At 44.4% G+C, this 12,135-nt stretch overlaps 1 protein-coding gene across 2 annotated transcripts in view; it reads right to left on the bottom strand.

The window, feature by feature from the left end:
* ADGRV1 (adhesion G protein-coupled receptor V1) overlaps positions 1-12,135 on the bottom strand; it is a 2,479,945-nt gene that overhangs the window by 127,996 nt on the left and 2,339,814 nt on the right. For both annotated transcript variants that reach the window (XM_069627623.1, XM_069627624.1), the window contains one exon: positions 8,772-8,963. In XM_069627623.1, the coding sequence (XP_069483724.1) occupies positions 8,772-8,963 (192 nt within the window). The remainder of the gene's footprint in view (positions 1-8,771; positions 8,964-12,135) is intronic.

Genomic DNA, 12,135 nt, shown 5'->3' with positions numbered 1-12,135 from the left:
TCTACAAAATCCTTCTGCGCGAATATGATGAGTGCCACGATCGACCAACTGTATGAGGAATTCGAGAAAATGGAAATCATCATATGTGGTGATTTTAATGCAAAATGTATCGATACTGGGGGTGTACAGTCAGGAACTATGCTGGGGCTTGGGATCAAAAAAGCAACCGAAGAGAGATGAAAGGCTTGGAATGAAGTCATCAGAGCAAGAAACATACAAAATATAGCCTCGCTCTTCCCAACTCAAACAAACATCCCAACGTGGGAACCCAATTCCTCGAAAGCTACCCTCGATTACATTTTCATCACAGATTCTCTCACAGGTGGTATGAGGAGTTTCAAGGTCCAAAAAACCCAACAAAGCAACCATAACTTACTGATTTGCACATGGCAAGGCAGCAGGCCAAGCAAATAGACATACGAAACAGCCACTGAACCAAACTCCCAAATAACCCGACTCAGGATAACTGAAGCAGACATCCTGAAAATGAAAAGAGCATGGGACCAAATGGTCACCAATAACCAGGCTAACAAGACCGAGGACCGACCCAATTACGTACCTCTGCTACTGGCTTATCGTACGCAGGGGTCTAAAAACATCAGGAAATCAGATTCCATCAGGCATGCATACGACAAAGCATTGGTTGATAAAAGAAAAGTGGTACGAAGATTGAAAAGAATAGCCAAAAAAACGAATTCACAGGACGATTGGGAGAAATGGAAGCAGGAAACGAAAGGGTATAACAGCTGGCGAAAAGATCAGATGGCATCTCAATACAAAAGGATGCACAGGAGATGATGGGCAAAATGCAAACAAAAAAATCCAGCGAATTTTGGGGCCTGATAAAATCTATGAACAGCATACCGAGCAACACTCAGAGCAACGCAGTAGCTGAAGCAAGGTGGATACGATGTCTAACCACGGAATTCAAGAGCTCAGATGCAGTTACGCCAGTGGAGAAACAAAGCTCTAATACATTCTGGGTGGATGTATCTGATCCAGCAGATATCGAAACGACAATTAAAAAATTGAAAATATCGAGAGCCCCGGGCCCGGATGGTTTAACAAACGTGGACCTTAAACTTTTCCCGAAGGAATGGTCGGAAGTGATCGGCAAGATCTTTGGGGAATGTGGCAGGAAAAAATGATCCTGGAAACTTGGCTGAATGCGGTCATAGTGCCGATCTATAAGAAGGGACCTCGAAGTGAGCCCCAAAGCTACAGACCCATTGCCTTACTTGACATAATAGGGAAGAACTACGCAACACATCTGCTTGAACACTTTCGAATCTGGGAAAAAAACGGACCTTCGAAAGACTTCCTCCAAACTGGCTTCCAAAAAAATGGTAGCACTGTGATTAAAATCTTGCTTTTAAACATCTTGAAAGCCAAAGTAAAGGAAGGGGCGCCCAAGGTCTTTTTGGCCTTTGTGGACCTATCGAAAGCTTTTGACAGGATAGACCGGAACAAGCTATGGTCAAAACTACAATGTTGGCAATGCCCGCAAGAGGTGATGGACCCAATAAAACCTCTCCACTCCCAGACAAAAATCAGAGTTAAACTAAACCAACAGGGCATTCTGTCCGATGAGATTGAGGTAAACAGAGGCGTCAAGCAGGGCTGTCCATTGGCCCTGGCCTTATTTATCTTGTTTCTGGGAGATTATCAGCAGTCGGAAAATAAAATTAGAGCATTTCCTCCTAAAATTGGGAAATCAGAGATTCCACGCCTTCTCTCCGCCGACGATGTGATCCTGATCGATTAGACCAAAGTGGGGCTTCAGCGGAAACTATCCAACTTGGCAAAGTACATCAGTGAAAATAACCTTGAGATAAATAAATCAAAAACAAAAACTTTGGTTATAGAGAAAGTACCAAGCAAAATGAAAAAGCACCAGACATGGTTTCTGGATAACATCAAAATTGAAACCGTGAAGAGTATCAAATACCTGGGCGTATCGATGGATAATTCAGGAACGGATAACACCTGGCAAAGCCAATTGTGGGAGAAAGTCAAGCGCTTGACCGCACAAACAAGAGCAGTTGACAGGAAGTTCGGAAAATTCTCTCTAACTCCGGCGATAACCTTTTATAAAACAAAGGTTGTTCCATCGCTCATGTGCGGAACAGAGGCCTCACTGAATATCCCGCGTCAGCTTTGGACAAAACTGGAGGGCTACGTCTGGAAATCCGTGTTAGGTCTACCTAAATCGACATCTATGCCTGCCATTAGGAGAGAATTGGGCCTGGTGTCCCCAGCGTCTATGGTGGACCAAAGCGCTATGAGACTGTACAGGAAAATAATTATGTCTGACACCCTACGCACTTATGATATTTTGAGGGAAGAAATCGAAGCAGGAAAGTGCATAGCCCTAAATAAATGGGCAAAGGCCAGAAAAGACAATCTAACCCAAATAGCCTGTTCAGAAAAAGACCTAAAGGAAAATCCAGATGGAATTAAACGAAAAATGGAAGAGTGGGACTGGATCATCACAGTTGAAAAAGCTGCAGGAAACAAACTCCTAACCCACTTACCACCGACTTTCAACAAGCTGAAAAAACCACAAAACTACTGCCTAAAATTCCCGGACAAAAAACTGAGAAACCTGTTTTTGAAAGCCAGATTAAACCTGTTACCAACCCGGGAGATTATAGCCATTTGAGGAACAAAGACCGACAAGTCATGTCGCCTGTGTGAAAAGGAGGCAGCGACAGAAACACTAAATCATCTAGTGATAGACTGTCCGAAAACCATAGAAAATAGAAAGGCTTATCTTAGACCGTTGCTTTCGAACGCTTGGTTTTTAGAGCCTGATGATCTGTGGAACAGATTGATCTCAGGCGAAAAAACGAGTTGGACTGTGGCTATGGCAAAGCTAATAGAATCAGCAATGAAAAAAACTAATCAGCGAGAAGCCACGGAGAACCTACAGACAAGAGTCTAGCCACCCCGGTGAATGGGTCAAAGCCACAAATCCTCTGAGTGTTCGTCAACGCTAAACACAAACACGATATAATGATGGATTTGCGTGAAGACTTTTCCTCACGCACGAAAAGAGAGTTTGAAGTTTTGCTAAACCTCAGTTTGTTTAATGAGTAAAAATCAAATAAAAAAAATAAAAAAATTACACCCATATCTCATGGATTGGGATACTGTACCCTAAGGCCCCTACAAACATCTGCTCTACAATTATTAAACAGCTCTCGATCATACAATGTGTTTTGGGCTGTCACACTTGAATATCCTGCTCTCCTCCATATGTCATCTCTTTCCCCAAGAATAGCTTCCAGGAGACTTTTACGTCCCCTATGGCCAGCGTGTTTCCTCCTGGCATTTCTTCTAGTTTGTATATCCATTTCCCAGTGCCCGAAGTCAAACTTGGGAGCGTACACCTTAAATTATCCTTGTCCATCTGCAGCCATGGAATATACTGCGGTCTTGCTCCCCCTTCTTCCAATAAGGGAAACACTGTAAACCTTAACCCACAGTCGGCTCCCATTGTTAGTCTATCCATGGCAGGGACAATCGTCCCTGTCCGTCTCCTTGTCGGTAGCAATCTTAATGTGCTCACATATGGCGGTGGTTCTCACTTATCACTATACGATAATCCTTGGGGACAATCTGGATATGCTATGGGATCTGGCGTCCCATCCTTAGGTTGTTCCAGATCTGACTATCTTACTTCTTTATCTAGCTGCAGGCTTCCTTCAGGTGTGCACACGCTCCCTCCTTCCACCCCAAGGATGGAGTCTATTTCCTCATCTGACATGTCTTGTCCCCAACTAGTGTGACTATCATCCCCTTCACCCTTATCCAGATTTAGTCTACTTAAGGACAATGCTCGGCGTTCATTACTGAATAGGCTTCCCTCCTCCCTTTGTGATCGGGGCATTAGGGATTGATCATTGTTCCCTCGAGTTTCATGCTCGCTATTTCACCTCAACTGTTGATAGACCTTATCGATCCTCTCTGTGATGCTTTCCACATCAAAGCTTTCCTTGTCTAACGCAACTCTAGATGCCTCTGGCGTTACTTCCTTTATTGGAAGGAACTCTTCTGTTCTGTCCCATCATTATTCTGGGCTTGGCCCTACTGGCTCCTTACAAATAAGAGTGGTATCAAGAACCTGCTGTCTACTTCTTTGTTCTATTTCTTCATGTAGTTCTGTTCACTTTCTCGCCTCCCTTCTATTTCTTTCTTCCTCCTGCCTTCCTTCTCTCCTTACTCCTTCCCTTCTTACTTCTCCTTCCCTTCATCTCTGGATTATTTTGTCCCTTAATTTCTGCACTTCCTCCTCTCCTCTCTTCCTTTCTCTTCAATCCCTGTCTTCTATCCCTCTCTGTCTATGGTCATACTTTCTTTGCTCTTCTGCCCATTCTTCTTTTTTCTCTTGCTCCTCCTGACAGATCTGCTCTCGTTGCTCCCTGTTCTTTCTTTTCTGCTCTCTTCTTTCAATCTCTTCTCTCGTTCTTTGTCCCTTCTATCTTGTTCATCCTTATCTTCTCTTTGCCTAACTTCCTTGACGCTTTTCCCATCGATTTTAAGTAATATCTGTCCTCCCATTCATTCATTTTACATGAGCGCTATCTCATCAGCTTTTAACTTCTCTCCTTTCCCTCTCTTAATTTCCCTTTCTATTTCTGTCGATATATTTGACCGCTCACTCTTTTCTTCTTTGTCTTGCCTGATCTTACAAATCTCTTCTTTTCTCTTATTCTCTTCTGAACTATCATCACTGCTATAAGGGGGAGGTTTGTATATTGGATTATTATACCCCATCGCCGCTTTCAACTCCTTTAAAGGGTACTGCCCTATTTCTTCCATACTAGCGTCTTTTGCTTCGGGTGAGGTAAGGGGAGGTGAGGGCTCAACACCTTCCTCTTTACTTATTGGTGAGTGTGAAAACCTTGTTTAGCAATGGCGCTGGAGAATGGTTGGGACATTTGGTCTCTACTATAACCAACAATTAATAATACATTCTGTATGTGAACATGAATTAAGTGTTGCAGACTTCTTTCAATCAGCAATCGCAAACATGGTCCCAACCATTCTCCTGCGCCATTACTAAACAAGGTTTACATACTCACCAATACATAATACCATTGGGAACTTTGGAGTTTTGTTTCCCAAGCAAACCATATACTAGGCTGCAGGATATAACTGATCAATCGACCAAACTAATTGATAGTGCAGGGGCCCACCATTTCTCCAAACTCCAGACATTCCTACCACCTTCCTCCTTAAGCTGACTAAGCATCCACTCTTCAAGTGGTGGATCGTCCCTTTCTTCCTGATACATTTTCCAGAGCTCTAGAATTGCTAACCTTTTCTCCAATCTCTTCCCTGTGTACGCAGCGTGCAAGTATGTTGTCTTGTGTTGCAATACCGCTTTTGACAATGATCGCCCTTGTGGCTACGTCATGAACATTTTGTCTGCCGTGCCTTTCACCCATACCGCACTATACTGTTTGAGCTTGGGCATGTGTTTTGGTAATGACTTGCATAAGTACATCAGAGTAGTATCTCCCATAATGACAAGTCTCAATTGACTGTCAATACTTACCAGACTTATGAAATAACCTTTATACTTTTGCTTAAATCACCACTTTTTCAACATCTTTAAAACAACAAATATGAGCGTGCACCATCAATCGCCACTCAAGCCTCTAATTTCTCAATTAGCTATCTCTATCTTTGTATTGGTACCAACAGCTTCACTAGGTTTTAATCACTATTGCTTCACAACTTCTATCGCTCTTCGATATTTTTACTCAACAAACATACAGACTAGTCGACTTTACACCTTAATAAGCACTGTAATCATTTTTTTCTCTCTCGGGATTTCCTGCAGAGGCATGCAGCTGCTCCTCTACCTAAGGGCAAGGGTGGAGTCTCAGTTGGTACTTTGACCTCCTTTCTCTTTCTAACGCATGGGGAGGACGTTTTCTTGGATATTGGGAAATGGCGATTCCAAGTCTCAGCCTTCAGTTCATCAGAGCATGTTGCCTTTTCTCATTCACTTTCTCCCTCACTTACGCTCAGCCTCATGAATGTGCACCATCTGAAAGTTGTGAACCATGATACATTTTTGGTCATGCTGACACCCTGGCCCACACCCCCTCCCCCTGGTTGTTACAATTGTCCCTTGATGTTTGGTGGCAGTCAGGAGGCTTGTTTCAAACACCATTCAAAATATTCCTCCCGATATCAGTACAGTGTCACCTACTTGTAAGTCTTTGTGGCATGCTCTATTGTGCTACTCAGTTGTTGCATCGTCTCCTCTTGTTCTGGACGTGGTCCATCTGTATCAGTGCAGATGTCTATCTGGGGTGCACCAGGATAGTGCGGGCCGCTGCTCGGCTGAACAGTAGAGTGGTAGGTTCACAATTTGCAGAGGAGTGGGACATCAGATGTCACTCCCTCACGACCCAATCTAGTTCCAGCTCTACGTCTTTCTGATGCTTCACTGCAATTTGTAATTTTTGTAAGGTTCTTATGAACCTATAAACTCCCCTGTTGATCTGCGGTCTACTCAGGGTAATTCTGCAATATCTGATGCTCAGCGTCTCTAGATATAGCAACCATTCATGCCCAGGAAATGCTAGGCCATTGTATTTCTTTATCTCTTCGGATAGGCCATGAATGTGAAGGGTTCTTTCTAATTGTGCAGAACTACTTCTTCCACCATGGACGCTAGTATCTCCATCTCTGGATATCGTGAGATGTTATCCATGATGTCTAACAGATGCCTGCATATGGAAAGTCCATGAGTAAATGTCATTAATACAAAATCCTCATTTGACACTCTGAAGATCCTTTTAACAAATAATGACACTCCTAAAAGTTATCAACCTTTTAATTCGTTAAAAAAACTGATTTTATTATACAATTCATAAATGCAGTGATATTGCCACAGTATACTTCAATGTAGAAATGTTAAAAACATACATCAATTTCACACATCAAACAGTACAAATATAAGTACACAAATTATACACTTGTTATTTCAAGTCACTATGACCTGATTCCTCATAGTGTTGGTAATCTAAACTCCTGTATCACACTATGTTTCTCTTCGCCCAACTTATATAAGTTTCTGTCTTCTGTCTTCTGTGGCTCGAATATGCTGGACATTCATTTTATTTATTTATTTAAATTTTTATACCACGCCACATGCCCGCAGGCCTCAGGGCGCACATCAGGGGCAAAATTGTGTGACCCAAAATTGGCCCAGATTACAATGCATCCATTCCGCCTCTGTGAGTTGTTACCGCTGTGCCGTGGAGAGGGGCAGTCCGCGCCATGCTCTCTCTCCCCTCTATGGCCTCTTCACTCTAATCTAAATCCGGGCTCTCCGACAATCGGCTTCCGTATGCTGGTCACCATTCCGGCTCCTTGCTTTCCACCGCTCCTGACGCCTACCTCGCAACCCCCGTGGCACTTCACCAACCGCTGGACGTCTGCTTCAGCTACGCCAGCTCCAAGAAAGGCACCTCTATCCTCGCAGCAGCCCCACGGCACACGAACCGTGCTATGGTGAAACCTTGCAACCTCTTCTGACTCCGGACCAAAACGCTGCAATGCTGCTCCACACAAGAAAAACCATGAAAAAAACAAAAACGGCTGCCTCCTTTCCCAGGTCGTCTGGTGTCCTCAGGCTGCAATGACCAGGCAGTTCATCACCCGGCGGCTTATAAGACCTCTGTCATGCCCCTTTTTTTTGTTGAATTTCGCTGGCATTCGAGCCTGTTTGGCGGGCTTCACGCCCTTTGTGTTTCTCTGGCTTGCCCCACAAACTCCTCCACCTTACCCCAGGGGAGAGGGAGGCGGACGCTGCCCAGTTATTTGGGCACCTCCTCCAGTTCCTCCACATTATCACCTCCACTTTCGTGACCCCATCTCATCCTCTCTGCATGCTCACACACGCATTCCACCTCTACATACATGTTTCTTTGAACAGAGCAGCGTATCAACGTGCAAAAACCATGGGTTTGCCGTTGATGGTTCTCATTTGGTCCTTTACTGTTATGGTCAGTTACTAGCATGTAGCTTTACATACTCTACCATTCTCTCAGGTAAAGTGAGCCCACAACTGTGCCAGCAGCACATACAGTAACTGGTGTTACTGGTTGCACAGTTATTTTTGGTTCTCGTGTTTGGTTCTGTGTGATGTCTTTGAATTTATTTAATCGAGGGAGAATTGGTCGAATTTCTTTTTCTTTAAGGACATTTTGCAGCAAATGTATGGGGGCAGACCCGCACCACCCCCTTCAACCTCCCCAACCTTTATTATTCCCCTTACTCATCCCTACATACATTTGCGATAAAATGCAGCAAAATACATTTCGACCAATTCTCCCTCCATGAAATCTACTGCGGCCAAACCTCCCGTAACCGTAACCCTTGTGTTTTATTTCATAAATATAACCAGAAGACTGCAATTCAAAGACAGAGGGTGTGCGTAGTAAGAAAGCAAACGCCATTACATTCACATACTTTGATCAATAAGCACGTTTGCGTGCTCCAAATGGACACAAGCATCATTCATATGTGTACAGAGTCAAACCTGAGCGGTACTCAAAGGCACTGTCGTCTTGTTCCTCCTGATCCAACTAAAGCAAGTGTTTACTGTCCCCACGGACTGAATAATTGTTTGCATTGCAAAGTAAATACATTTTCATTGTGCATACACAGGATGGAAGAAGCGAGTGGGCGGGGGCAGCGGTGTGTGGGCGGGAGAGGCAGTGTAAGGTCTGGCCTACTGTACTCACCTCCTCCATTGCACCAATGAGGTCCTGCGTGGACTTGCTGATCTCTCCCCCCGCCGCAGGCATGCCACTGCCTGGAGTGAAGAAGGCCGGGCCCGAGATCGAGTGCCCGTTCATTGCAATGCTGTAACTGGCTTTTGCAGGGCAGCAGAGCTGGTTGTGAAGAATAAAATACACAACAAAGACGTACAGACCCTGAAAGAAATGGCAAGTTTAATAAGCACGAACATCTTCCGTAAATAACAAGCATTATGCATATATTTCACATTTCTCTTCTGCCTACAGCACATTAAGTACATGTCAAAAGTAAAGGTCATTTTGGCCTAAAGATTGTATAAACAACACTTAGTTTTACTCGCTCACCTGCTTCAGCCATTTTGTGGAAACAGCACTTCTTCCGCTTCTCTGCCAGCAGGCTGTTGGACCAGGAGGCAGAAAAGTTAATGATTCAGAAAATGGGCTGCTATGGATAGCCCAGAGACAGGAATCAGACTGGTGGAAGCACATTGGTTAAGTGGATTCCTCACCCCAAAAGTACAACCACTATGGTGTGTCTGACTCGGGGCCACCCGGGCCGAAACACGGTTGCAGGGGACACCTTGTGCCGCAGTCACACAGCCTCCAGAAAGCAGGGGGGACACTCTGTTTTGATCGGGATCACCCGGTCTGGAAGATGAGCTGGGATCACACAGCAAGTAGTCCCTAGCTCCGTGGGCAAACGGGCCAAGGGTGATGCACACAGGCCGTGAATACACGGCAAGACGTCAGCTGCCGGGGGCTCCCAGACTAACAACTGTTCTGTGTTCACACAGAGAGAGAGGGGCCTGGGGGCCCTAGGTCACACATGCTGATCTGGGGGTACTGAGATCAGCAGGGCAGCATGACCGTGATCACACGGGGCAGGCATGCAGGCCCAACAAAATGAGAAGCACAGACTCAGTGCCATTCATGGTGTCTGCTGCCGTTCTCAGGCCCGTGCATGCTCAGGCTCCTTTGAGTAACAGTCAACCATGATGTCGTCATGACACATCCTTAAAGGGGCAACACACTAGGCCTGGGTGGAAGTGCAGAGAAAGCAGGACCGCAATCTCAAGGTTCACAGGGAGAGGTCCTCTCCCTTTCCTTTTCCGCACACAGAAACACTTCAAGGATTCTCCCCTCCCTGTTATGCAGCACACAATACCAAGGCAGCGGAATTCCAGAGAGAATACCAGGGACGGCAACTGACTCCTCTGAGCTAGCGGTTCAAGTAGCATTGTTACTTACCACCAGCTAACAACTCCCGTGACCCCACCACTAAATCACGTGACAGTACAAACACTCTATTTAGAGTAGGTGGGCTGGGGACGAAGTTGGGCTTCCACAAGCTATGCTGTCGGAATCTCATCTGTAAATCGGGCATAACAGGGCACTGGGTCACAACGAGTTTTTTGCCACCTTCTGTCAAGCTTTAAATTAAGGGCTGTAACAATATTCTATAAAGTGTTCACAAAATGTTTAGTTATCACAAAGCAAATGAAAGCATATTCAAATGAATCTAAAGAGGAGAACCAATATGCCATCTTGAGTGTATAGACAAACGACTGGTTCCTCACTGTATAATTCTATAGTCATGAATCTATAAGCAAAAATATTCTCACTGCTTTGTCGTCAGATTAGTTTGATAGCTTCCAGAACATCCAGATTTTCTAATCAACAGACTTGGTGCTGACCTACCCACATCTGGAAGATAATCATAGTCTTTCTAGAATGGATAGGGAATGGCTATCTGACTGTAATTCCCTTTGTCCAGTGTCTTCAGGTGGCCAATCCCTGCTAGCTCGAGGTCATCCAATTAGAAATGGGGGTTCTATATCAAATATGCCAGTGGAGTGGACTTCTGGAGAGAGTCAGTTATCATCTCCCCTTTGTTCCTGTCCAGCCAGGGTGTATAAACCTTTGCAGCCCTTCCAGGGACAATCGTGCGTCTACAATCCCCAATGAATTGCTGGTGTTAGCAGCAGTCAGTCTCCACAGTGTTTCTGTGTTCAGTACTGGTCTATGCAAACCACAAAACATGGATTATTTTTTGTTTACATTCAGTTTATTTTATTTTTTCACAAAATAAAGACAGTTGCTACAAGCTGTAAAAGATTGTGCCAGTTTTATAGCAGAAATTAGCATATGCCTCTTTGCGTTGCGTGCATACAGTGGATGGGGATGTAGAATAACTCCGACCCCAAATAATCAAACCAACTCAGGAAGATGGCAAAGGTATCTAAAACGGAGTTACAATGGACATCATCGGACGTTCACTCCAGCTCTCAGTGCTTTTCTCATAAAAACATCCTTATATGGAAAATAAAATCAGAGGTGATGTCATACTACGTGGCAAATAATCGAAAACCTATTGCAAACAGTGATAGGTTTAAGGGGAACATCGAAGTATACATTGCATAGGAACTGGGATTATGATTGGCTGCCCACTGTCAGGTGGGCAACTTATGCCTACCTCTAAAAACATGTAATCTTCAACACTAATAAGTACACGAGTTATCATTGGTCTTCAAACTATAAGGCCCTTTGTTATATGGCCCTCTATAATTGGTTGGCACGCTTGTGCCATTTCTGAAACATTCGGTTCACTTAGCAGCACGTAAACTCATACCCAGGTGCCAGGAGATGGACTTGACTTTACCTCCCCACCCAATTAGCCCAGCATCTCTCATCTCCCATGCCTTCTGCATTGAAGATTGTCTTTGAACTTGGACTTTCAAAGCATTCTTGTCTCTGGTAATATATGGGATGCGAGCACTCACTATCGTTGTTCTAGGACTCCACGCTCAACTCTATTTCAATCCTTGGCTCACGTGACAGGAACCATGATTTGGTCCATTTTGCAGCATTTAAATGTCTTAAATGAATAAAACCTGGCAGGATTGGTGTTCTTTCTTTGCACCTTAACAAGAGATGGTTCAGATAAACGACAATGGCTGCTTCAGCTTTGATACCAGGCCAGACCGCCTCGCCATGCGCTTTCACGATCTCAGCTTATTCTTGCTGCGACACAGTTCTCGCCTTTCCTCTCCATGGGTCCGGGCTTACTAAATTCATAACACTGATGTCCAGCTTCTATACAATGGCAGCTTCGCCTGCTGCCTATTTACTACATATAGCCAGCTTCTAAGATTATTTACTTGCGGTACAGCATCAGTTCAGTTATTGAACGATTTTCATTTTCTGCAGTGCTACGCAAATGTACAATCTCTTTTCGCATATGAAAGTTTACTCAATTCTTAACTTCGTCATCAGTTTCTGTAAGATCCATGCATTCTCTTCAGCCAGTATTCTCAGCGTGTCACACTCGTCTTCTGTGACGTCACCAGCT

This window comes from Ambystoma mexicanum, chromosome 6p (assembly GCF_040938575.1).
Source record: "Ambystoma mexicanum isolate Mex_15411 chromosome 6p, UKY_AmexF1_1, whole genome shotgun sequence".
NCBI classification, from domain to species: Eukaryota; Metazoa; Chordata; class Amphibia; order Caudata; family Ambystomatidae; genus Ambystoma; species Ambystoma mexicanum.
Note: the sequence above shows the minus strand (reverse complement) of the source record. Positions and strands in the feature narration are given on the sequence as shown.